The sequence below is a fragment of the Lissotriton helveticus genome, chromosome 7, assembly GCF_964261635.1.
Source record: "Lissotriton helveticus chromosome 7, aLisHel1.1, whole genome shotgun sequence".
In the NCBI taxonomy this organism is placed as follows: domain Eukaryota; kingdom Metazoa; phylum Chordata; class Amphibia; order Caudata; family Salamandridae; genus Lissotriton; species Lissotriton helveticus.
The window spans coordinates 1617977104-1618004437 of NC_136068.1; the positions used below are offsets into that span (position 1 = coordinate 1617977104).

At 47.3% G+C, this 27334-nt stretch overlaps 1 protein-coding gene across 1 annotated transcript in view; it reads right to left on the minus strand.

Moving 5' to 3' along the window:
• Positions 1–1692: 1692 nt before the first annotated feature.
• CLEC11A (C-type lectin domain containing 11A) overlaps positions 1693–27334 on the minus strand; it is a 128704-nt gene continuing 103062 nt past the window's right edge. Inside the window, exons 3-4 of the mRNA XM_078655297.1 lie at positions 26624–26815; positions 1693–2361 (exon numbers count right to left, since the gene is read on the minus strand). Coding sequence (XP_078511423.1) covers positions 1967–2361; positions 26624–26815 — 587 coding nt within the window. The 3' untranslated portion in view covers positions 1693–1966. The remainder of the gene's footprint in view (positions 2362–26623; positions 26816–27334) is intronic.

The window sequence follows — 27334 nt, forward strand, 5'->3', positions numbered from 1 at the left end:
GAGGGTCGGCCGAGCACAGTGATCGCACAGACAGGTAACTTCCCCCCCCACAGATGGACACCACACAAAGATCAGGGTAACACCTTTTATAGGCCCTTCTGGTAGTAGAGTGGTACGATACAAGGCGATCAGGACACGATGATCCTCTCAATTCTAGTCTCTAGTAAGGGAAGGGGGTAGCGGGACAGTCTTGGTACCCACGGGTACGGAGGTGTAACGGTGATAGCTCACAATCCTCGAGCTCGCTGTTCGGATGGGTCAGACCGCGGCAGCGCCGGCAGGTCCCGAAGAGGTCGTAGGTGGCAACGGGCCGCGGCAGCGCCAGCAGGTCCCAACGAGGATGAAGGTTACAACGGGCCGCGGCAGCGCTAGCAGGTCCCACGAGAATGCAGGTTGCAACGGGCCGCGGCAGCGCCAGCAGGTCCCACGAGGATGAAGGTTGCAGAGGGCCGCGGCAGCGCCAGCAGGTCCCACGAGGATGAAGGTTGCAGAGGGCCGCGGCAGCGCCAGCAGGCAGGACAATAGTTCACAAGGCAGGGCTGTGGCAGCGCCAGCAGTCCGTCAAGGATGAGTTCGTCGCGGTGTCTCTCGACTCCAGGATACAACTGCCTTCCTGTCCTGGGGCGGCCTCAGTTATAGGTCTGGCGCCCTTTGATGTCCGGACCCTCGCTCTTGGAGGTCGGGAGGTCTGGGATGAGGGAGTCCAGACACCCAGCAGGGGGGTGGAGCCAGCGCCCGAGGAGGCTGGGGGTGCTCGGCACCTGGCGGGGGAGAGCCATCGACACTTCTTACTCCCATTGACCTGCCAAGTGGTCCGTTCACCTCCTGGGTGGAGGGTGGTGCCGGGATGTCGGGGCCTGGCCAGGCCCAGGGTTGGGGTCGGGCTGAGGCCGCGCGGCCGCGTGGTGCCGTGTCCGAGATGGCGGCTGGGCCGGGCAATGGTGCTGACGGTGGCCCGGGCCCTGTCCTGCGGGGAGGGAACGAGCCCTTCATGTGGCCTGTCCAACAATAACCATACCCCTCCATCTCCCACGGCGTTATATCATTTTACCAGTTCCATATGTCTATGGAGGTATTCGCTCATATGTCCGTGTGAGGGTCTCGGGCCACGGAGTTCCAGAGCGGTCTGAGAGGCGCGCCTCTGGTTAACAGTCCAAGTATGGGGTCTTGTGCTTTTACCTTTCTTAACAGAAGGTATTTCCAGCATTGATGCCTTAAGTGGTTTCCTGCATCTAAAGTGAGTTTTCTATTAAGCTACAACCATAATCAGAGCTGTAGCATTCCTTAAGGGGCTGGCGGGAAGACAATAGAAGAACCACGGGGAACCACCACCATGAATATCCCAAAAAGAAATTGTGTAGTGTGACTGCACACCAGAAGAAAATTATGTTACTCATTAGTATTATAATTTGAAAATTTGTGAGGCGCATTATATCGCAAAAGCCTCAAGCGCCTGCTTCTAAATGAGGTGAAAACCTAGAAATCAAGCTGTGATAACATACTTTTTCCAAGCTGCTCTAAGTTAAGAGTTTCTGTTTTAGCTGCACCTTGTTGCTACCTTTAAGTTTTTGCAGAAATGATTAAAGGAAACGGCCACCACTCATTCATACAACGTATGAGTTCCCCCTCCCCCCCCCCCCAACCATAGAAGTAACCCCTTTTCTGGCAACCCTTCAAACATAAACATAATGCTTGTTGTCTAGCTAAGGTAATTTATTTATCATCTGAAATTTTTTTACAATACAAACATAATGATGCTCTACAACATTTTATATAGTACTAAGAGGGGAACCTGCCCTGCTTTCATGCATAAGTGCCTGGGAAATACAGAAAACTAATCGGAAAAACAATTTCAGCTCATACAATAGAAGGACATTGGGGAACTTTTCACTGAAGACATTGCTTTGTCATGCTGTCTGTGGCATATGACTTTATCTTGCCCTCATCCTCCTGTCCTAGCTCAGGATCAGTACTCGCACACATAGTACATCCTCCTGGTACAGTCATTGTCCCACCACTTGCCATCGTCTGAGGAGACCGACACACAGTTCTCCAGAGCACCACCATTAGGCTGGGTCCCCAGATGGTCCTTGAACCAGTTGAAGAAGGACACGCGGTGGCCGCTTTGATAAAGGTACATTCCTTCGGAGCGCTGGTCATTTATTCCAATCCAGACCGGCCAATTGAAGGGGTACAACGTATCATGGATGTACTTAGCCAGGGCGGCATACTCCTCCTGGTCAGTAGGCATGGCTAGGTTGCCCCCTCTGCTGTGGCAGAGCGTCTGGGCAGTGTTGTAACTCTCAAAGTGTCGGAAGAGAAGGTAGCACCGCCTGGGGGACCTCCGTCCCTTCAAGCAACCTGAAAACAAAGAGAGAAAAGGTAACATTTTTTTTTTGTGTTTACATTTTTTATTGAGAGTTCAGATTATGATACATGATATATGTACATTACAGACACTTGTGCATTTAAATAAGATAAAGTGCAAAGCGCATACGTGCTAAGAATAACTTACATTTAGCATCACATCGAGAATAGAAAAAAGCAGGTAACATCTTGAGATTAACCTTCTGTTACGGAGAATAGTTTTGAGTGCTAACTTCAGAAAGGAAGGCCTTCGAGACAAAAGAAGATACCAAGAATAAGAGACGAGCTGGGTGTCGGACAGGAGTGAAAAACCCAAGAGTTGGATGATAGAGCTGTCCATGCATACCACAGAAGAGCATGAAAGAGGATCCTTGAAAAACACCCTAAAATTCTTCAAACGAAAACCATGTCATAAGATGTGGGGACAGCTGTTCTTTTCCAGGGACACGCACACGTCCCTCCTATCGCTGTAGGCAGACGGATTCAAACAGCTTCAAGTCTGGTTTGGGTGGAAGCATATGTGTGAGGGATAAGACTATGCAAAGGATGCAAGGATGAGACTACGCAAAGGATGCAAGGATGACACTACACAAAGGATGCAAGTATGAGGCTATGCAGAGGATGCAAGGAAGAGACTACGCAAAGGATGCAAGGAAGAGACTACGCAAAGGATGCAAGGAAGATCCTATGCAAAGGATGCAAGGATGAGGCTATGCAAAGGATGAGACTATGAAAGGATGCAAGGATGAGACTATGCAAAGGTGAGACTAGGCAAAGGAGACAAGGGTGAGGCTACGCAAAGGATGCAAGGATGAGACTGCGCAAAGGATGCAAGGATGAGACTACCCAAAGGATGCAAGAATGAAACTACGCAAAGGATTAGACTACACAAAGGATGCAAGGATGAGAATATACAAAGGATGCAAGGATGAGACTAAGCAAAGGGTGCAAGGAGGAGACTATGCAAAGGATGCAAGGATGAGACTACGAAAGGAGCAAGAATAAGACTATGCAAAGGATGCAAGGATGAGACTAAGCAAAGGATGCAAGGATGAGACTGAGCAAAGGATGCAAGATTGAGGATACGCAAAGGATACACGGATGAGACTACGCAAAGGATGCAAAGATGAGACTACGCAAATGATGCAAGGATGAGACTACGCAAAGCATGCAAGGAAGAGACTACGCAAAGGATGCAGAGATGAGACTACGCAAAGTTTGCAAGGATGAGACTACGCAAAGGATGCAAGGATGAGGCTAAGCAAAGGCTGCAAGGAAGAGACTATTCAAAGGATGCAAGGAAGAGACTATGGAAAGGATGCAAAGATGAGCAAAGAATGCAAGGATGAGACTACGCAAAGAATGCAAGGATGAGGCTATTCAAAGGATGAAAGGGTGAGACTACGCAAAGGATGCAAGGATGAGACTACGCAAATGATGCAAAGGTGAGATTACACAAAGCATGCAAGGATGAGACTATGCAAAGGCACCAAAGATGAGACTACGCAAAGGATGAGAATATACAAAGGATGAGACTACGCATAGGATGCAAGGATGAGAATATACAAAGGATGCAAGGATGACACTGCACAAAGGGTGCAAGGATGAGACTATGCAAAGGATGCAAGGATGAGACTACGCAAATGATGCAAGGATGAGACTACGCAAATGATGCAAGGATGAAACTACGCAAAGGATGCAGGGATGAGACTACACAAAGGATGCCAGGAAGAGACTACGCAAAGGATTCAAGAATGAGACTATGCAAAGGATGCAAGGATGAGCCACACTGGTTTTCCCAGGGGCATGTAGCTCTGAGGTAGCCTCACCCCAGGAGTGGGCTAGGGAGATCTGAACACTGAGAGAGGGATGCTGCAATTCTTGGGAGTAGGCAGAATGGTGCATCCTGGATAGCCAGATGCTACACTCTGCAGGAAGTGGTGAAGTGGTCACCAGGTGGAAGGAAACCTGGTAGCACATTGGCTACCAACCGCATCCTACCCGAGAGCACTTTACAAGCACAAAGGGGGCACCTGTGGCACCCAGACATCAGATCTCAACCGATTTGGAAGAAGGAATGCCTGCTGCGTCGAGGGACCAGCAAAGAGGGGCTGCACCGTGAGGGCTGTACCTGCTGCACCTGGTGGCTAGCAAAGAGAAGAACTGTGCTTGCGATGTCCTGCTCAAGGAGAAACTATCTCCAAGAGCCCGGTCAAACCAAGAGAACTTCATGGGCCAGCTGACTGGCCTCCTGTTCACAGCACAGGGATACAACCGATCAAGAAACCTGCTGGAGTAAGTTAGTAGCCCAAAGTCCTCAAGCTGGTACCACCACCACCACTGTGCAGCACAGAGGGCCAAGACCCGACACACAGGCTTGCACCTGAGTTCACTGAGCCCAGAAGGATTGGCCTGTGACCGTGACAACAGGCGACTCATAGTCCAGTGTGACTGGACTTCGGCCAGATCGGAGAGGACTTTGTGGAACGTTGTACCTGGAACCAGGACCCCCTCACTGTATTCGGTGACTGAGAAATCCCTGCTAGAAGACCCCCCATTGACTGCATCACGACCACAGCATACTTAAAGTATCTTCAGCATCCTTCATCCCTTGCATCAGGATCTCTCCATAGGAATCCATTGCAACGCAGATAAAGTGCTTAGAAGTGCTGAAGGACTGCTTCTCCTGTGAAAGTAGCTATTCTTGAAGACATTGCTGGTCCCGCTGACTAGCTCACTACTGGAGTTGGTTACCCCTGGTACTTACAACTGACCGCATTGACACTCACCTAAGTTTTCTTTGAAAAAGTTTCTAAGTGTCTCATTCGTTGACTTTGCCAAGGCTTGTTTGTGGTTGAGTGAAATTGCTTTAATTGTATTATTGCTTGTAAAATCCATGAGTGTTGTCTATTTCTTCATCAATTGTTTTGGTGTTTTTTTAAATGCTTATCACTTGTTCCTCTGTCTAAGCCTTGTTGCTCAGAGCCACAGCTATCTAGATTTGAGCTGAGGGTATTACAGACGAAACCTACTGGACCTAAAGGGTTGGTAAGTGTATTACACAGTGAGGTCGCGCAATCACACCATATAATACACCCCATTTCCTCACAGACAGCGTGCAGACTACACTCTGGAAAGAGGTCGTCTCAAAGTTCCACTTTGAGCTGACCCTCATAAATACCCCCTGCCTCTCTGCCAGACTGTGGCCTCTCCTAATGTGTTGGGCTACAAGCCAAACCTTGCTCCAGCTTATCTAATGTCAATTTGTTTCTCTCTATCTGGAGAGGGATAGCGATTTCACCCTCTGTTGTTTGTGCACATAAAAAGTGTTGTGGTTTTGTCCATCTAGAGCTGGAAAACGTTGCCTTGTAGAGCGATCATGATTTGAAAGGCAGGACATTGATGCGTTGGTGGTCTGCGGCAGGCAGCCATTGGCCTCTGGCTGTCAGGTCTCCCATGTACCTTCCCCATCCCATATGAAAAGTATTGGAAATCAGGTTACTGGTTGATGGGGTGGGGGGATTAAACCCTTCTCAAGAGGCAACCACAATTCCTGTTAGGGTGAAGACACAGCAACCCCAAATTAAGCTGTGCTTAACACTCTGGTAGCTTGACACAAAGGCAGTCAGGCTAAACTTGGAGGCAATGTGTAAAGTATTCATGCAGCACTTCTAACAGTAATAAAGTGAAAACACAACACAAGAAAAATCCCACACCACTTTATTAAAACAGAGTAACTGTTAAAACGTTATTTGAGACCAAAACAACAAAAATCCAATCAGTAGAACCAGATATGCAATTTTAAAGATTTTAGGAGCGTCAAAAGTTTAGGTCGACTGCGATGGAGCAAGGGCCATATACAGGGTTCAGGTTAGTCCTGCTGAAAGAGTTACCTTCAAAGTCAAGCGTGAAGAGTCCCGTTCATGGTGGAAGGGTACCGCGGAGAACAGGGAGAGCACCGCGGATGGTCGACGGTGTAGCGCAAAGAGCAGGCCATGCATCGGGGACAGTCATCGGTGCACCGTAAAGATCCTATTCAGCATCATGGACGGTCGTTGCTTGAGCTTCACATTGGCGTCAGTGCAGGCTGTTGATGCTGTAGAGTTAAGTGCAGATCTTGCACTGCCGGGAGTTGTTGCTGGTTGCTGTGCCGCAAAGAGTCAGGTTCACCGAAACGTCGCGTTGGCGGGGGGCAAGATCTTGTAACAAATGGGCCCGGTCACGTTCTTAAAGAGCCCAAAATTTCAGAGGCTCTCAACTGAGGTCTCAAGAAGGGTTCAGGACCTGAATGGCACCACTTAGGGGTCAGGAACTCACCGCAGCAGACGCCAGCAGTACACAGGCAGGTACAGGCAGCAAGTCAGCAAGTCAGCTGGGCAGTTGCAGGAAACCTCTGGAGCATGTTATGTTGCTGTAGCTCATAACAGGAGGTCAGGTAGGTGACCCTTGGAGTTACTTCAGCCGGGGATCAAGGGTGCAGAACCAGTCTTCCTTCTTAGCATGCAGGGCAGAGCGCATCAGTCCTTCTGCCAGCGTAGCAGCGCAGCAGTCCTTCTTCTGTAGTATCCACAGGTCCAGGTGTGTACTGAAGAGTTGGTTTAGGGGTTCAATATGTATACCTTGTGCCCACTTTGAAGTAGGAGAAGATTGTAGAGGCTTCCACCCCCTAAGGTGCCATGCATCCCCTTCCTCCCTGCCCTGTTCCCAGTTTGTCTGGGGACACAAAGGGCTAGTGACATACCCTTTGTGAGTGTGTTCAGGCAGGGCCTTTGTGAAGTTCAAGTGTGGTAGGTGACATCCCCTACCCCGTTGTTGGACTTGGCCCTTTTGGCAGGTTCACCCCGAAACTTTTTGCATTTTCCTAGCCTGTTTCTGTAACCTGGTGTTGGTGATTTTACGCCTCTGCGCACTTTTTCACTGTGGTCCAGTGTAAAGTGTGTGCGCTCTCTGTGTATGTGTGGTGAGAGTGGCCTGCCCTCCCATAGGAATGCATGGGGATATGTGTGTCCATGGTAGTTCCTGATGTGTGGGGAGTGCAGGGTCGAGTTTGGTATGTGCAAACTCGTGAGATTAAAGGCTGCGCGATGATGTGCGCGGATTTAATGTGTCTAGTGTGGAAGTGCCACTTGTAGAAGTTGGCATGTCTGTGCAGTGAACGTGAATTGACTTTCTGGCTTGTGAGTGGCTGGAGCTGGCTGGTGTGCCTGCTCCAGGAGTGAGGATGGGTCTGCCCGGTCGTGAATGGGGAGATCTGCATGTTGATGGGAGGGAGGAGTGCACCTGGGACCTGAATAGGGCTGGGCCTTCGCCTCCACAATGCTGGCTCCACCCCATGTGGTGCATCTGATGTCCCTGGCCTACCCTGTGAATGGAAGAAGAGGAGCTGAGCAAAACAAAGTGCTCAAGTGCTCCCAAACCAGTTGCATTTGGTTTTCCCTAAACCCCTGTGCTAGGAGACAAAGGATTTTGTTGTATAAATGAGGGGCTGTGACCCATGAAAAAGTTCTGCTTTTGGGTGCTGATCCTGCAGGGCGTGCTGCTGCTGGGGCCCAGGAGGACTTGCCAGGAGGCTGCCTTCTTGGGCCCAGCTATGCCCTGGGACCTGTTTGCTGGACTGCTTGTAGCCCTGGTACTGGGAGACTGCCTCAGCAACTTGTGAGGCCTGCATTTGTTTCTTTTTGGAATGCACCTGGCTCTTTTTGTGCACTGGAGCGCTCTGCTCGAGTTCCCTGGGGCGCTGGAGCTTCGCTGTCCCGGGACTGCCTGGCGCTGCTGGGGGGAATCCCCAGCGTAGGGATTCTCCCGTGAGGTCGGCCGAGAGCAGGTGCCCACCCTGCATTATGGCAGCTTGCGGTATTTAATAGTGCGCGGGTGCCCACCCTGCGACTTTGCCGTGTTTTTATTTCACAATAGAGCGGGTGCCCACCCATCTTGCACATTTATTCTGAATCCCGAGGGAACCTACCCCTCACTGGGAGAGAATTCACCCCGCTGCCCCATTCGGCTGGGCCGAAAGTCAGGCAGTGTCCTGCCTGTCGTGGGGCGGGACTTCCGCCTTCCACAGGAAGCCCGCACCCACGGATTTGCCAAAAGGAGAAGCTGGGAAATGTGCATGCGAGGAGGACGGGAGCCTACCCCGCCACCTCGAGAGCTGGTGCTAAGCCCCGCGGCCCCCAGGAGGGGGGCCCGGGTGAAGAAGGGACGGCGGCAGCGCGGGGCTCCCAGGAACCAGGGGAAGCCCCGCACTGCAAAGGAAATGCTACGTGCTCCCCCAGCGAGGCTCTCGTGAGTACGAGAGCCCCGCCCGCCGCCGGTAAAGAGACCCGGTCCCAGGGAGGGAGACGGGGCGAAGAGGAGCCCACTCAAAGACAGCGGCGCGGAGTGTCCTACCCCCAGAGCAGGCGAGTGGCGCTCTGCTAGGGCTCCGGTGTGTTGGTGCCTGTCCCAGGCACAGGGACGGTGCTGGGCGGACCCATCTGGCAGAGGGCCGCCCCAGGCAAGGTGTAGCATCTGGTTGAGCAGCCCCGCTGGCTAGGGGGGCTGCTCCAATGTTGGGGGCAAGTCCCTGCTCTTAAAGGCCACCATTTATCTTAAAGTCCCCGTGAGGGGGGCTTGGGCGGCACCATTTATTTACCGCTCCACTGATTGGCCCCTGAGTTGCCCAGAGGGGCCCGTGTTCCCCCAGAGCCAGCACACTCCACCGTATAGGGGCCTGATGATTCCTAGAGCCTGAGAGCTCCAACGTTTGGGAGCATCTTTAATCATTCAAGGAGCCAGTGGGCACCGGGGCCATAGTTGATGTCAGAGCCAGTGGGTTCCAACGCCCCACCTGTTTCCCTACAGAGCCCCGTGTGGCTCCAACGTTGGGCGCTATTTATTCTGAGGGCCAGTGAGAGCCCATGCCGCAGACTTGATTTCACAGCTGCCCAGCAAGTAGTGGGCAGCTGCACCGTTTAGGCGCCATTTGAGAAAGAGTCCCTGAGGGGGACAGAAGTGGCACAGAGGTGCCAGGCCTTCCACAGCTGCGCAGCATTTAGTGCCAGCTGCAGCGTTTAGGCCCTGTGCTTGTTCTCAGCTGCCCAGTAAGTAGTGGGCAGCTGCAACGTTTAGGTTTGCGCAGATGGCGCACCCAACTGATGTTTTTAAACTTAATGCCGCCCTCCTATCTGCGATTGACAATATTGCCCCATTACTACCGGTTTCTTCGGCTAGATCTCGTCCCTCCGCTCCTTGGTTTTCGGAGACCTTACGGGAAGAAAAAAGTCGCTGCAAAAAACTAGAACGAAACTGGAGACGGTCATATGACTCAGAAGCGAAAACTATATATAAAACAGCCTTGAAGCAATTCTCTAAGCTCAAAAAAACGGCTATGAAAGAATTCTTCACTTTGCAAATTAAAGATGCTGACAATTCGGCAAAAATTTTGTTTAAAATTGTCAAAGATTTTACTAATCCCCCCGCAACTACCCCTAACAATGTAGCCAGCCAGTCCCTCTGTGATGGATTATCTGATTTCTTCGAGGACAAAATTGAGAAGATATCTTCTTCCTTTCGCCCTGTGATGGCGTCTGAGTACCCTCTTCGTCATATATCAATTAATCTTGACACCGCCCCTACTCTATTGGTATTCAAGGATCTCTCCTCTGATCTTGCTCTAAAACTCATCTTACAATGTAAATCCGGCTCCCCCTTGGACCCAGTCCCCCCTAAGATCATGACTGACCTAGCCACCCTACTATTAAAGCCACTGACTTCCCTTTGGAATGCCTCCTTACAGCTAGGCCAATTCCCCTCGGCTTGGAAAGAAGCCTGGCTTGTGCCTATCTTAAAGAAATCTGATGCTGATCCTACTCAATCCTGTAACTATCGGCCTATCTCCCTCCTCCCTAAACCAGCGAAGGTTTTGGAGAAGGCCGTCCAACTTCAACTGGCAGAATATATCCAAACTAATTCTCTGCTCCACGACTCCCAGTCCGGTTTCCGTGCTGGCTTTAGCACGGAAACTGCATTACTGGAGGTTTCTGAGACTGTTCGAGAGTGTGTGGACAAGGGCGAGGAGGCCATGCTGGTCCTCCTCGACCTGTCCGCCGCTTTCGATACGGTGTCTCATCAAATACTTCTAGCCCGATTGGAGCAGATTGGACTGGGTGGTGCTGCACTATCCTGGATCACCTCTTTTCTCCAGGGCCGATCTCAGAGGGTTTTTCTTAGACCTTTTAAATCTGGGCCCAAACCTCTTACATGTGGAGTTCCTCAGGGCTCAGCTTTGAGTCCCCTGTTTTTTAATGTCTACCTAGCCCCGTTGGCCAGAGTTGTAGAGGCATGTGGAGTCAGAGTGATCTCATATGCTGATGATACTCAGCTGATATTTTCTTTTAGAGATCACTCTGACTCCAGCCTCTCCAGTTTCCGCCATTGTTTGGGAGAAATCTGTTCTTGGATGACCACGAATCACCTCCGTCTGAATGCGGATAAGACGGAGGTTTTGTTTTTTAATCAAAAAATGACTATTCCCCCCTCTCTGTGGTGGCCTTCGGTTCTTAACCCTCCTCCTATTCCGGTGCACACTGCCCGTAACTTGGGATTCCAGTTTGACGACACGCTCTCCTGCGGCCCGCAAATTAACAAAGTCACGGCTGCCTGCTTTGGTAAGATAAAAATGATGAAAAAATGTTTTCCATTCTTGCCAATGGATGCGCGTAGAACAGTCACTCAGGCGTTAATTACGTCCCATTTGGACTACGCCAACAGTCTTTATGCCGGGGCCCCTCTGTATCTAATTGAACGCCTTCAAGCAGTGCAAAATGCGGCAGCTAGATTGATTGGCAACATCCCTTTTCGACATTCGATTTCTGTGTTTCGCAAAAAGCTCCATTGGCTTCCCATAGCCTCTCGGATTAAGTTTAAGATACTTACTCTTGCTTTCCGGGCTCTCAACGGTACCGGCCCAGATTACCTGAGAAAGAGACTTACATTATCTCATTCTGTGAGAGATTTACGATCCAATAGCCTACGCCTTCTGGTGGTGCCACGCTTCCGCCGCGCTCGAATGGGCGGCAGAGCTTTTGCTGTCCTTGCTGCGAAACACTGGAACGGCCTCCCCCTGGACCTTAGATTTGCCTCATCTGAAGCACAATTTCGTAACCGCCTGAAAACTTGGCTATTCTCCTCATCTTGATTTCTCCTTATCTCTGTTGACAGTCTTTTAGCGCCGGGACACCTCCGACGGAGGTAGCTGCGCGCTTTATAAGAGCCATAAATAAATAAACTGGCGCTGCATTGGCAGCGTGCCCTGACATTCTGGACACAGGGAATTTGAGCCCCTTCTTAGATGGCCAGTTGGCCAGGGGGCTGGTAGATGGATTGTGATGTATTCCTATAGGTTCTGTATCGATCCCCCTATTCCTGACCCTATTCTGGTTAACAAGTTAACTAGCAGCCATCCCATGAGGCAGAAAACCCCCATGATGCAGGAACCGTTATCTGATAAAGCCACACTACGGCACAGGAACGTGTTATCTGATTAGGTCATAACGCTTGCCATCTAATTAGACAAGCGATATTTCTCCAGCCCCTGATAAGGCATACGGAGTTCTCAAAACAAATCAAACCTATGACAGACCTGGGAAAAACCCTGCGGCCATTGTTTTGATTTCACCGAGAACTTCAGCAAAAGAATGTGCTAACGACCAGATCGTATGACATCCTTATTGACGTATCTATGTCCATCCTTACGTCAATCTCGGCACCTTAAAGGCATAAATATTACCGATATTGCCCTATGCAAACACACGTGGTGGTGACGAGATCGGAGCAGCCAGACTTGCTGAAGCCCAGAGCAGAGCAGACCCCGCTGGCGCAGCCCCGCCTTCCTGACGCGCTGAGAACGCTGCTTTTCTCCTGCCGAGAAAATCCAGCTCCGGCGCTTCCGGGTAGCCCTCGCAGGCCGCCTGGAATATCGAGACCAGAGACGAGAGATACCATCCCTCATTCATCCTAGATTCCAGGTACAGAACTGAATAACCCCTCACAGAGAATTCTTTAGTCAGTCACTTGGCAAAACAAACTTAACTTAAACTGTAACTTTCTATTCCCGCCCACATATTAGGCTTAGGTCAGGTACACGGGGTAGGCGTAGTTAGAAACACCAGTTGAGTACGATTAGTCAAATGTATATGTGTATGTATTCATTTTATTCATTTTAAACCTTCATATGGCTTAGAAACCATATCAATGTTTTTACAGTATTATTTTATACTTCTGCTTTTATTGTATGCACTTTACTTAACCATAAGTATTGCAATAATATCGATCCATTTCTCTTGTATGAGAAAAGAGACTGATCAATAAATAACATCTTTTATTGAACACGCCCGTCTCTTCCTTTTCTCTACAATCTGGTGAGACTAAGAATGCACGTACTGACTGAGTAAAATAAGTCGTCTTTTGTTTTCACACGACTCTAGAGATTCACTCTTGATTAGGGGAGAGCAAAGTTGTCATGTTCTATGGTTGTCAGAAACTAAATCCCTTCTTGTCTATCCAGGGAGGTTCAACTCCTCCTTGCCTATTCGATAAAGTTTCTAGTGAACTCTGAGCTAGCTGGCAAACCCAAAACTTTAAGTCTAATATCGACAGTAGTAGACCTAGTTAACGTCTGGTCTAGGCCTATACTATTGAAGGTATTATTCCAATGCGCAGAGCCTATTGGGATAATAGGAACTACACTACAGGATAGGGCGCATGGCCCTAATGTGATTGATGTGCTCTAAATGTGGTGTTAGGAAATGTAATGCATTTAGTATATTTTGTGCACCCACACAATGCAGAGTAGACAGTGAGTTGATGTAAGAATGTTCCCCTTGTATTATTTGGACTGTAACATTCTTGTGTACTTTTGCTGCCCTTCTGCTGTTTGCCGAGATGTTTTACATATTAATTGTCTGATTTTATTATATGCAATATAGTTTATATCCATATGTGTAAATGCCTGATGGGATTCAGTTGGTATTTGTAAATTGTGTTATATTCCGATCCATCTCAATAAAAAAAAATAAAAAGGAAAAAAATAGTATATTTTGTGCACCCTGTGTTTTATACCTTTAAACTGTGGTTTATGATTATGAGGTTATTTTGCATTTCATGTGGTTATGCTAGTCAGATGATGTTTCACTCTGTGATTTACGCCCCTAATGTGAGTTATACTTATGAGGTAGGGTCTAATGTGTTTAGACTAGCGAGGGATGGCATTTTTTATTTTAATTTTATTTTGAGTGTTTTATATAGCGCGAACAAGATCTTTGCAGATAACAGAGCGCTTTACACAGGCAGGTGGAAGGGTAAGGGAACAAGGGGGCATAGTAGGGAGGTAGATCATCAAGTTCATGTACATAGCAAAAAAAGAAAAATTACGTAAAGTACAGGTATGAGGTAGCACGGCCTAGTTGGAGCGTAGGCCATCAAAACGTTGTGAATAATACCAAAATCGATAAAAAACTGATATAAGGGAGCAAGGATCTAAGCACTTTAGACTAATATAAGTCCAGACACACGTACATAGGAATATATAGGCTATATCATTACAGAATACAGATAATACTGTTCGCAATGTAAATCACACGAGTTGTTCAAGTGTATTTAGCCATAAGGATACTTTTGACTTCTTTCTTAAAAAGAAGGGAGGAAGAGATGAGCCTCGTTTCAGGAGGAAGTGCGTTCCAGATCCTGGGCGCCATTCCAGAGAAGGAGCGTTTGTACGTTTTTTCCTTCCGGAATCTTCACGGTTTCAACAGAAGATTGTTTGTGCTCCTGGTAGCTCTGGACCCACCGGACATTGTCAACTTATGAGTGAGGTAGCTGGGTGATTTCAGGTGTATAGCCTTGTGCGTCATGCAGGCAATTTTCAGCTGTATTCTGGCTTCAAGAGGCAGCCAGTTCAAGGATTTGAAGTCAGGGGAGATATGCGAGTGCTTTTTTGATCCAGTGATGAGTCTTGCAGCCGCATTTAGTGACGCTCTGAGGGGTGCAGTTGTCGTTAGGGGGAGGCCACAGAGGGCCACGCTGCCGTAGTCTATGCGAGGGATGACTAGAGCTTGTACTGCTGTTTGGAAGTCTTTTGCTGGGAGGAAGGGTTTCAGTTTCCTCAAGGTATTTATTTGGAAGTTCGCCCCCTTAGTAGCCTTGCTGATATGATGCTGCATGTTGAGGTTGGTGTCGAGTGTTATGCCTAGGGATTTTGCTGAGTCCACGATGGTCGGTTGGACATTGAGTGCTGGTGAGGTTGGCGCAGAAGGTAATTCGCGCCTGAGGTGACTGTACATAATGTAGTTTATGTTACAGGTTGAGGTGGAGTACAGTGATTACCAGCGGTTACTGGTTGTAGGTTTATGATCTATTTTAACTTGTACCACATTCTTCTAAGTGTTGATCCTGACAGTGGCCCATGTGGCCCTGTCCTGTGTAAATAATCCCTTGTGAATATTGTCCGTGCCAGTTGGCACAGTGTATGTTATGTGTTTACTATTCTAATGTGTTATGAGAATACAAAGGCTATTTTTATATAACCTTGTGTGGAGTTCCTTTTGTAGTGTAGTGTAGGGATGTTGTTGCTGTGTGCGTGCGCAAATGCTTTACACATTGCCAATGGGATAAGCCTGACTGCTCGTGCCATGCTACCAAGGGGGTGAGCAGGCAGTTATCTTTGGAGTGTAACTCCCTTGCCCTTTTATTTTTATTTTATTTTGAGTGTTGGTCTCTGCCTGGCTTTGGCGCAAGCCTTAGCCAAACAGAAATCCCAGTTCTAACACCTGTGTTAAATCAGAGTGGCCTATCCTGCCTCCTACACCTATCTACAAAGACCAACTGCCAGCAACACCTAGTCATGTGACCCAGTTACAGGCTGAAGGCACCAAATAGTTAGTACAAGAATATGCCAACTTTCTAAAACTGGCATTTTCGAAATTGTGATTTAACATATTACTTTATCATTAAAATTGGCTTTTATTTACAATCTTTTAGACACCAAACTCAAACTGTCTATCTGCTCCCAATTGAACAATATCACATATTAAATGTAGTAAGAAAACCCATTATTAACATACGGGAGAGGTAGGCCTTGCAGTAGTGAAAAAATAATTTAAGAGTTTTTCACTACTAAGAATGTAAAACTTTAAAAGTACATGTTCCACTTTCTAAATACACTGCACCCTGCCCTAAAGGCTATTTAGGGGATAAACTAGGGGTGACTTATATGTGATTTGTATGTATTAAAAAGGTTTATTTTGTCAAGTCGATATGGCAACTTAAACTACACACATAGGCTGCAGTGTCAGGTCTGAGACATGTTTAAAGCGCTACTTAAATGAGTGGCACAATCCGTGCTTCAGGCCCACAGTAGCATTTACTTTACAGGCCCGCAGCACATGTAGTACCAATTTACTAGTGACTTTTAAGTAAATTTAATGTGCCAGTTGGCTGTAAGCCAATTTTACCATGTTCACGGGAGAAAGCACAAGCACTTTAGCACTGGTGAGCAGTCCTAGGGCCAACACAAACAACATCAACAAGAATGAGTAGTAAAGGCTAAAGGTTTGGGCGACTACCACCCAAAGGCTGACAGGTCTAACAAAAACAATTGTCATAAAGACTGTGGAGATTGGATCTGTGAAAGGTCTACCTAGAAGCAAAAGATGCAGTGTCCACCATCTCAAGCTGTTCTGTGCTGTCTGTGGCATAATCACTAGATCCCTCAGTTCCCCAGGGCCTTTAACCGTTGACTAATGAGACACTCCTGATGCCGTCTCATATGGCGGTACCAGGTGAATACAGTGCAAGGTCATTTCTAACAATTTCATTACTGTTTTCTGGTAAGGAGTAATGGTGTTCTGCGAACGATAGTAAGCCCTTTGCTGTCAGAGTTGCCAATGCCTGAGTATCTACCCTCAAAAATCCTTTAGTTGAGTGGGATGCAGGCAAAATGTCTGAAGGGTGACTTTGAAGCCAAACAGGTACAGTATTGCTGCCCTGATATTCCTGAAATTAATTCTGCTTCACTAAACAACCAAACTTGTATAGCTATGCGGGACAGGTGTGCCACCACAACCAGCAGTCAATTGATGAACAATCTTGGAGCAGACTTGATTCTAAATGACACCACCATGAATGGATAATGTTTTCCACCTCCAACAAAACAAAGGTATTTTCCATGCTGCTATTGCATAAAAACATGGAAATACAGTACTTTTTTTTAAATTCAAAAGTTGTTATTGGCTGTTTCCAAAAAGAATACAAAAGACATGTACATACAATAAAGCAAGCTCAGAAGACAATGATGGGTACCATACAAATGGTGACCTGCTACATAAATAATCAGAAATAAATGTTTGGGTGATAGTGGAATCTAGGGGGACAAAATGGAAATTAGGAATAAGCAGGAGAAGAAAAGAAAAAGCATGACAACTATCTTATACATTGCATAGGTAGTATCAGCATTAGTACATTGCATAGGTAGTATCAACACAAGTGTATTGCTTCGGCAGTATCCACACAGGTGTAGTGCCTGCAGGTGATCACATTCGTTGAGAGAGATGGACTTGTTGGTGTAACGCAGAGAGAGAGTCTAAGGTCAAGGTGTTTTAAGAGTATGTGTGATTGTGATGGGGTGAGGCGGAGGAATAGGTGGGGACTTCAAGGAGGTTGGTGCCTGATGAAGTAGTCATCAAGGGTGGCCCACATTTGTCTGTGAGGAGGACGCCATGGAGTACAGTACTTTTGAGTCCGTCATCGCCAGGCTGCCTTCTTGAACCAAAACAGTGACGTCCTACAACACTACGTCCTACAACACTATGATTTTTAGGTCTCGCGTGGCGTACTGCGCACATGCGCAGTCGAGCTCACAAGATTTTATGTTTTAGGGTGAGTTACACTAGCGAAGGTTAAGCCACGCCCCTCTTCTCCATTGGCTGGCCTACTAAACGGTGGCCAGCCATTGGAGAAGAGGTCGCCATGGTGTATTTCTTTCTCTTTAAGCCCCGTCCTTTTCAGACAGGGTTCCTTGACTTCCTGCTGGCGTAAAAGCTTTCTTATCTTCTTTATGGGGCCAACAGATGGCCCCATAAAGAAGATAAGAAAGCTTTTACATCAGCAGGAAGTCAGGCTCTTAAAGAGAAAGCAGCACGTCCATCCCCACTCCACCCACCCGCTACTACTCGTTGCCAACTGCTGCTTGCTAATTCATGACCCAGGGAACAGCGAAGAAGGCCTCCAGCCTGCATGACCCCCAGCTACCCAGGCAGCAGGCGAACACGATGAGGCTCTTGGCGCCAAAAACAATGCAGGGTAAGAAGGGCTCAAGGAGCGAGAAATGGCGGCGTTTGCTCCTCTGCCTCAGGAAAGACGCCTCAGGCCCCCCCATCGCGCCGCTGGCGGCATCTAACCAGCACAGACACTGCACATATCGGCCGCCGCGCTGGCCATAAAACAGTGGCCCACACCTGCAACTCCGATAGCGGCCCATGGCCAGAGTGCCCGCTTTATCAATCCAACGCTGGCACACTTATCTTTGACGTTCATCACCTTATAAGCGTTCTTCGTGAGCTTGGGAGGCTGGGCTTGCTTTGGGCTTCTTTCGGTTGTCCGTGCTGCGTGTTGTGTGCTTCTTTCGGAGAGGGTGGGTCTTATTTATGGTTTTCACAGTCCTGAGAAAGTCAACAAGATGCGGAAGTGAAGTCACTGGAGGACCAAAGCGAGCCTATGACCCGCACAGCTGCTGCTGGTGAGTACAGCCTGGCAGAGCGACTTTGGCCTGGGGGCAGGGGGGGTGCAACAGCGCCTGTGGCAAGAAACACCGGGTGTGTTGCGGGGTCACGGGCGTGTCACCTTGTGTTGTCCCCTACTCACTGCTTTCAGACCAGAGGTATCCTGGGCCCTCATTCGCCACTGCGTGCCCTGGCTTTTTATTGCCCCCTCCTTGGGACCGTGCCGGTGGCACCCCTCCACCCACCCTTTCTCCCTCCCTAGCCCTGCTCCCCATCCATCGCATAGGAAAGGTGGGGAGCTCCCGCATCCTCCACACTCATAAGCCTTGAATGATAATGCTTTAAGCTAATCGGACATGGCACAGGTGTGATACGTGATGCCACCCAGCGTGGTAGCAGTCTAAGCAAGTGTACTTTCAGGGCATTCCATTCCAAAAATAACATTCCAAAAATAATCTCTGATGGAATTAGTGTAGTAGTTATTCATATATCAGAATCCCTGCCATGCCGGTGCACAATACATTGTAAAATAATAGTCAAAGTACAGTGCAAATTGCTGTAAGGGACAGTTTAGGTATATAGTTGGAAAGGCAATTAACATAGTCCGTAAGTGTGAGTTAATGAAAAATAAAGTTAGAGGCATTTTCTGAAAAAGTTGATTACATTTGCTTAGCTTATTGCAAGGGAGGGGGGAGAGTTCCACTTCCAGATATATGTCAGAAAATAGGTGCTTGATAGTGATTTTGTTTCTGAACTCGGGTGTTCGGTATGAAGAGGGGACATAGAAATCATTACCCTCATAGCGCAGGAGATTTGTACTAGGTCCGGGCGAATGCAGGTGTAATTTTCGGGGACGTCATGTTACACTTATTGAAATTTGCAATATTTCGACAGTACACCACATAGCATAATTTCGCAATAATATTTTGTAGTCCAAGCTCACGAATAATGCGAATGGCCAGAACGCAAGTGGCTGTTGCTTCATGCCGCTTGTGTTCTTTCACGCTATATTTTTACAGCAACATGTGTCTGTCCGTCAAAAATGAACACACAGAAACATTTCGTGCTAAAATATAGCTAAAAGGATTGGCATTTTGCTTAATTTTACATAATTTGTATGAAATGCTATGTAATTATGCAGAAGTAAATAGCACACACTTCGCACGCTCTTAATTTTTACTTTGTGAGTAGGTTGAATTGTCCATATGCTTTCCTTTGTGTGCAGTAGTTGCTGTTGTTTTTTAGTTTCTGCTAGATTGCGGGTAGCTGCTTGAATTGACAGAAGCTGCCATCATTTGATCGAAATTATCACCATTACTGGTAAACTGAGCTGCAGTGTGAAGAGCATCTTTAAGAGATGCAACTCGTTTTTTAGGAATTGCAGAGAGCATATAATTTCCTTTGTGAATTTTAAAGAGCAAAGCTTGTACAGCTAGTTTAATACAGGCTTTAGAAAGGTGCTGTTTCATATTCTTTATCATCCTGATTTGGTTTCTGATTAACCCTGGGCGTAGTGGGGCTACGCGAAGCTTCGTGAAGTGGGCATGAATCTACGCCCACCCACGCGCTTCGCGTAGCCCCACTACGCGCCACCCGCCTCCCTCCCGCCCTCTTCTAGACCCCTAATTTGGATTTTAAATAGGTTAAAAAGTAAAGAAAAGCACTTACCTTTTATGCGGCGTCCGGGGGCTCCATCATCTTCTTTGCGCCAACTTCTTCCAAACCAAATGCGCACGCGTGGGCGCCTGCGCATTTCTCGCAAGAAATGCGTATGCGCCAGGGCCCGCGCATGCGCATTTGGGTGGAAGAAGTCGGCGCAAAGAAGAAGATGAAGCCCCGGGACGCCGCATAAAAGGTAAGTGCTTTTCTTTACTTTTTAACCTATTTAAAATCCAAATTAGGGGTGTAGAAGAGGGTGGGAGGGAGGCGGGCGGCGGGCAACTTCGCTCCGTCCACGGGTGTGCATAGTGTTGCCTACTACGCCTACTTTGCGAATCGCGTAGTAGGCAAAACTACGTGCACTCCGTGGGCGGAGCGAAGCACTCTGCCCAGGGTTATTTCAGATGCCCTTGGGGATGGATTTAACGTGGTACATAGAGCTGGGTGAACCTGAGGAATTTAACAATAGTGCCAAAATTAGGGTCAGTAGGGACAGTTAATTAGCTGGAGAGTCATTGCAAATCTTGCTGTTTTGTTTAGGGGAGAGGAGAAAGAGAAATTATGTATGTAGTATATTGATAAGTATATTTCAACTGAGCCATTGCTGGATTTTGGATAGATGTGGCGAGAGTGAAAAATGTTGTTCGTAGTGTTCATTCTTATATCACAGGCAGTATTAGTAAAGTAGCAGTTATTTCAGTCGGATGCCCATATTTTAAAAGAATCAGTAACATATTTCATATGTTTTTAGGTCTCCCATGGCGTACTGCGCACATGCACAGTCGAGCTAGCGAGATTTTATGTTTTAGAGTGAACTTCACTAGCGAGGTTTAAGCCCCGCCCCTCTTCTACATTGTCTGGCCTCCTAAACGATGGCCAGCCATTGGAGAAGAGGTCCTAGTGACGTTAATAAACAGAACTTGAAGCATAGGAGCGTCATTGTGGTTTCACTTTCACGTACACTTTTGTGACAGTACTGGTTTTTGTCATGTGATGGAGTGACTCCGGTACCTCATGGCTTAATCACTGCGCACCTGCCACTTCCAATGCAAACGGCGCAGTTGTTGCAAGGGGCTGTCTGCTTCCATGGGCTCCAGTGCCCCCCAGCTGGGCGATGACACTCCTGCCCCCTCCTGCTGGTGCCCCCACCTTGCCCCCTTCCTTCCATGGTGTCTTGCAGCTCCTCTAACCCCGTCACCAAGCCAAACGCTGCCTCTTCCCTAGGCGCCCAAGCCAGTGCTCCCCCCACCGCTCCTGCTTGGACGCCCCTTCTCCCTCCCACCCCAGTCGCACTGTGACCTCGCCAGACCTACGGCGCCAACAAATCCCCGCTCCCCCAGCAAGACTTCACCAAGGGGGGCCAGTGCGAGGCTCGCTGAGGACCGCTGATCATGGCCTGCAGAGAGACGCGTTCCCATTTCTTAAGCTGGTGAGACAACAAAATAGGTAAGCAGGAACGTAATGTGAATCCGCTGCAGTGGTGGAAGGTGAAAGAGGACTCCAGTGCTGTTTATTGTTAGCAGGTCAAGCAGCGATGCACCTTTTGGGTAACACAAGTAATAATAACTTTCTTTAGAGTTTTGTGATTTAAAGGTGCTGGCACCACACTTCCTCACTGCCCCCCTCAGTGCACAATACCGCCTTACTGCCCCTTCAACGCACAATACCTCCTCACTGCCCCCCTCAGTGCACAATACCTCCTCACTGAACACTCAACCCACAATACCTCCTCACTGCCCCCCTCAAAGCACAATACCTCCTCACTGCCCCCCTCAACGCACAATACTTCCTCACTGCCCCTCTTAGCGCAAATGCCTCCTTACTGTCCCTCTCAGTGCACAATACATTATCGCATTTGCAAGATTAAGCTATTGGCATTGTAAATAACAATGCCATTTATTTATCTGTTTTCAAAACCAACACATAAATAAAAATGTTGTCATTTACAATGCCAATAGCTCTAACTTTTCCAAAGGCGAGACCGTTGCATTGTAAATGCTTGTTATTTTAGCAGTGCATATGTAAAGATTTATGGTTTACAGGTCAAAAATCAAGTGCAATTTAACATATTTCTTGGTAATTCGAAATTAAACGGAAAATACCCCCTGACCTCTATGATGCAAGAGTTCTTCTTCAATGGCACCTTTCTGCAGTGGCTTCTCCACGTGTCTAGTAGGAGGCCGAGGTAGCCAGTATAGTGTGGTCTGTGTTTTCCTGGTTTTGTGACATTTCTTTGCAGTATACATACAGGACCACATGTAGCACACACACTAGTCTGAGATTATCTTCTGTAGCTGTTCATAGAATAGCCTCTGCTTTCCCCTGATAGGAGTGGAACGGTCAAAGGAACAAATAATGTATTGAGTTACTGGTGGCATTGGACCCTTTGAATTTGCCCTGATCGGTGTAATTTACCCGAAAAAAGCGTTGGTGCAGAGTTGCAATGAGCTGTTACCAGAAAGGTTGCTTATCGCATCCTGAAGTTGGCCTCTACTGGGACCCTTGGTCTGTTAGGCACCCCGGGGTATTACTGACATACCCCCAGGGCCCTCACCTTCTTTCAATACTTTTTCAATGTTATTCTAGCAAGTATTGTGCCACGTGCTTGAAGAAATGCTTATTTATCGAAGGCCAAAATAATTAAGGGGCAGATTGACAAGAAAGTGACGCATCTGTACAGATGCATCACTTTCCCTGCGCCACAATTTGAAACCCTTGCGCCACTGTGGATGCTCCGTATTTACAATACGGTGCACCTTGGCGCAAGGATAAACAGTTGCGTCAGAAATTCTGATGCATCTGTTAAAGCAAAAGTCACGCATTGCTGGAGTTGTGTCGCAAGCACAACGCAACTCCATCAATGCAGGGGGAGGCCTATCCTCATTGCACTGCGTCACTCCTTACACCTGCTTCAAGCAGGTGTAAGAATTTGACGCAGTGGCGTCCTCGAAATTGCGAACTCTTGTAGATTTCACTGCGTCACTTCTATGAGGCTTTTTTGCGCTGGAAGGCCCACCCTGCATACATTATACCTGACGCAGGTATAATGTGACGCAGGGCTTCACAATGTGACACACCTCCTTAGGTGTGTCACGTTGTAAATGGGCCTCATTTTTACTCTGCTGCTGCATCACAAAAAGTGACACAATAGCGGCGCAAAAATGACATAAGGGGCTTGTATATCTGCCCCTATGTCTTTATGCTTCTGACTCAAAGTCGGAAAGGCTCCGCGAGTAGGGTTGCCAGAGTATTAATTCACTGGTTAGCTGCCAGCTGGCCATTTGTTCTGAATGAAAGAAGAGGCTCCAAAAAAATGTTCACAATTAGCTTACATCCCTCAAAACCGCTTGGTTCTTCTTTCTGTCGCCTTGTTCCAAATGTTGGAATAGTTCCTTAGTCTACTTACATTGTTGGTTTCCATAGTGATTGAGGACAGCTGTTACATTTTTGTCGTTGAGTGACTGCAGATGTCTATACTTTCTTTCCAGTCACAACTTTTTGCTTTCCATGCCAGATAGAAATAAAGCAAGTTCTGGCTGTACACCAGGCGCCAAATGGTATGCTATGGGCTCACCTTATCAGATGGTGTAGTGTGCAATGTGCCTGCCTCATAATCCTCAGATAGTGTATCATTATGGCAGTCCTCGCAGATTCTGTTTTCCTACACCCCCTCCTCTTGGATTAGGGTGAACCTTCACCTTCCTGCAGGGATATTTAAATAAGATGTGAACACTAAGCCACTTCTGGAGCAGAGTCTTCATAGTTCTGCACTGTAGTTCTTGCGTTGTCCCACCATAGGGCTTGAGTCTCCTGCAGCATTTTCTGGCAGTGCTTATTGTGAGTACTGCAACAGTTTGTAGCCAGAAGGAAAGTTTTGTCTTTCAGAGCCTGCATCTGTTTGGCACCAAATACCCTTTTTTCATGTTTTCAGTGTTGCTTGAATGTGGGTGAAAGGGCATTGTCGTAACTCGTGCTCAAATGGAATCTATTTTCTCTCGGTGCCACTCCCTTTTTGGCTGTGGTGGGATATACAGTGAATGGAAAATGTCCCCCATTGAGAGGGACCTAGGCAACCAAGGAGGCTGTGCATTACATTCAATATTAAAAAACTTCTCAACATTAAGTATGTGAATCTACTATTACTGAAGAGTCTATAAAATAGGAAATATCCCTATTTTGCAGAATCTAGAATGTTATAAAGAATACATTAATAAGATGTTGTTGTGCTACTTATGTAGCCCTAAAGGTCTTTGGAAAAGGTGCATCTTTGATTGAGTGGTCATCCATTATTTTTTGCTAGCTGGTGAACTTCTGTCCAGGCCCCCGTTTATATGCCCTTACCATTAAAACATGGTAAAATGGTCTAACTCGTAACTGACCTCGATTACCTTCCAGTAAGGCTAAGATATATTGTGAAGAAAATACACCAATGGCCTGGGAAAGTTAAATGTCACCTGTGGACTGTAACACATGTTCTACCATCCACTAGGCTAGACAAAGGATACATGGCTTCAGGCCTACCTCTTTAAACATGCAGGTGAACCTGTCAAAAGAACCCTTTTTGGCAGGAAAGAACCCTGATTTTAAGTATTAAATACATTACCCCTACGTAGGCCTTCTAGCGCACATCATAGGATGCTTAGTATTTATAAGTGGCACATGCAATAATTTAATATTGGCATGTACCTACAGTGACTAGCCCCAAAAAGCTATTTTACTTTGACTGGCAGTAGCTGTCCTAAGAACAAAAGTTCAGAATACAACTGCTATCTGAGGTTTGGCACCAGCTACTGGAATAATTCAAACACAATTTTCAATGTGTAATAAAATTCACCGATGAATTTCAATTTTCTTTTAAAGTGAGACTCTGAATGCTTAAACCTCCAGTAAGCTAATTAACATTAATGTGTTGGCAGATGGTCTTGCTAGTTTTTTTCCCTTAATGAGGTGTGAAAACAGCACCCGGAGCAGAAACAATAGCTCAGGCCTTTTGTGAGGAAGACTTGGGTGTGAGGTATGTGATACTTATCCACTCAGGAAGGGCTGCTGGGGATCGATCAGGAACTTCATAAACTTGAAAGAGACTAGAGTGAGACCTGCTCATTCATAGTTAAGTATAAAGGGGAAACTGTGGAAGAGAAGCCTTTTTAACTCTTGTGTTCTCAGTAGTCTGTTTTTACCAGGCCAGTGAGAGGAGGAGCTTGCCCCATAACCAGTTTGGTGTAGGTGAGGAGGAGGGGACTGGTCATTTCCCTAAACACACCCCTGGCTGGCATATATGCCGCCTCAATGGCTGAAGCGCTGTGTCATCTGGAATTTTACGTAGAATCATGCATGGTGGGATAGTTTGCAGTAAGTCAAACAAGATGTGCTGCAAAACTGGGACGTTTTCCCAAACAAACATTTTTCTCATTGATTAGGTAGTGTCCTGAAGTCATCCACACCCACTGGCTTGTATGTCTTACAGAAGTGGCACCTCGCCCACAGCTCATCACAACACTCTCTAGACCTGTGAAAGAACAGAAGACTAGACTTGCTTATGAGACCTGTTCGGAGACCTGAAGAGCATGCCCTGCTCCCACTTATAACCAGAACTAAGAAGAGGATTCCAGTGGTCAGCTGGCTGACCTCCTATGTGGCTACAAGGACACAATAAGCCTCAAGAGTCCTTTTTCCTTACACACACCATGACCATTAGCAACTGGACCTGGTCCGTACCCTGTTGATGACCTTGTCTGGAGTGATTTCTGGCCCTTAATTCCTGTCCAAAAGGTCTTGGGAGCCTTAGAAGTGGCCAAGAGGAGCTGCTCCAGAAATTCAGAAAAGGTGGGACTTAGGAACTTTTTGGACTTTTAAGACCAGCTATATCTTGTGGCAAAGGTTTGCAGTTGCAGCTGTTGATAGACCTTCATGCTCGTCCTACAGGTGGATTTTGAGCTGCATAAAAAAACGCTAATACAAACGTAGAAATCTTTAACAGGCAAAGATGTGAAAACTATCTGCCCGATGCGAGGACATCGCTGGCTCTGAAATTTGAATTTCTCTCATTCTGAGCTTTTCCTGCTAAAACCATGGCTTCAGGGGGACCTCGTCCCACAGCTATACGGCCTTGAGAGGACTTAGTCAGATACATTCCCCATTCTTGCCCTGCTGGAAGATTAAAACTTCTATTTCAGAGACTTGGAGGCTGATTACAATGGCAGTGAGACCGAAGGGCTGTCGGTGGCGTTTTCACCTCCATCATAAGCAAGTTTCCAGCCTGCCAAATTACAATGGAGGGCGATTTGTTGGTAGTCGGAAAGACTGACCGCCACCCATCCGATGGGCTCCTTGCATCGGAGGGGAATCATATCCCTAGAATGGTGGTGTTGCCTAACGGACACCACCGTAGGTATTATGATATCCCTTTCTGCCCGCCTTTTCATAGCGGTTATCCCACCATGAAAAGGCAGGTGGAAAGGGACTTTGGGGGCCCGTAGTGTGCCCCCCTGGCCCTAAGCTGTGGGTTACATATCCCGGCACCACGTGGCAGGCACCGCTGTGTGCCTGCCACGTAGTGCAGGGATCTGTCAGGTGTCCCCATTTTGCACTGGGGCGGGTGCTGCAGCCAGCAGGTGGTAACCTGCAATGTACAGATGAAGTTTGCAGGCTGGATGAGGCTCTCTGAGAGCGCTCTCATAAAATATGTCTAGTTATTGACAATTGAAATGCACATCTTTTTTTCAAGGATGGTAAAGGTTACATGCTTAGTATTTCAAGCACAATGAGATCGACAAGCGTAAGACCTTTATCGACTCCCATCAGCAGATAGCCTGTATCCACATCTTCCTTGTAGGCCTTACCTTCGATCTGTCCTATGTGCCTCTGGTTCCTGCTGTTCATCTCGGAGACAGTGGTGAGTGTATCCTGTGTGTCATCAAGTTTGGTCCGAAGCTTCGTCATAGTCTGGGAAAACTGCGACATCTTGACATCCATGCCATAGAACTGCACATTGAGGCGATGGATGGCAGACTCTATGGCACTAAGTCTGTTGACTGGAGAAAGATTAGGAGTTAAAACTTTGAAGACATTGAAAGCGCTGTGACTACACAATTCCCACATCATCATTGTCAACAGCTTAAAATCCTACATTGTCATTCCCACAGCATAATTCCTTAACAAATCTATCCTGTCATTCTGATTCTCTACATAATTTAACCCGATTTTTATTTTCTCCACATCATCCGCTCTGATAGCCATCATCCCAAATCATTAATATGACAAATCCCTTACCTGGTCCATCTTGAGTGTCCCTTGCATCCATTATCAGTCCTGACAGCCATACATCGTCCTTGCTAACCCCATATTCCCACATCAACAATCTGTAGGAAGCTGACTCTGTATATATTATACCAGAGTAAGGTGTAGTGTGCACAGTGGCCAAGGAGTCCCCAGAGGTACCGCAGAGGATAAATTAGGTAAGAACTAACAACTTTTTGTCGTAGTGTGGGCGAGCAGTTAGACTTATCCAGAGGATGTGTTAAGCATTTATTGTATTCACTCACTCAGGACTG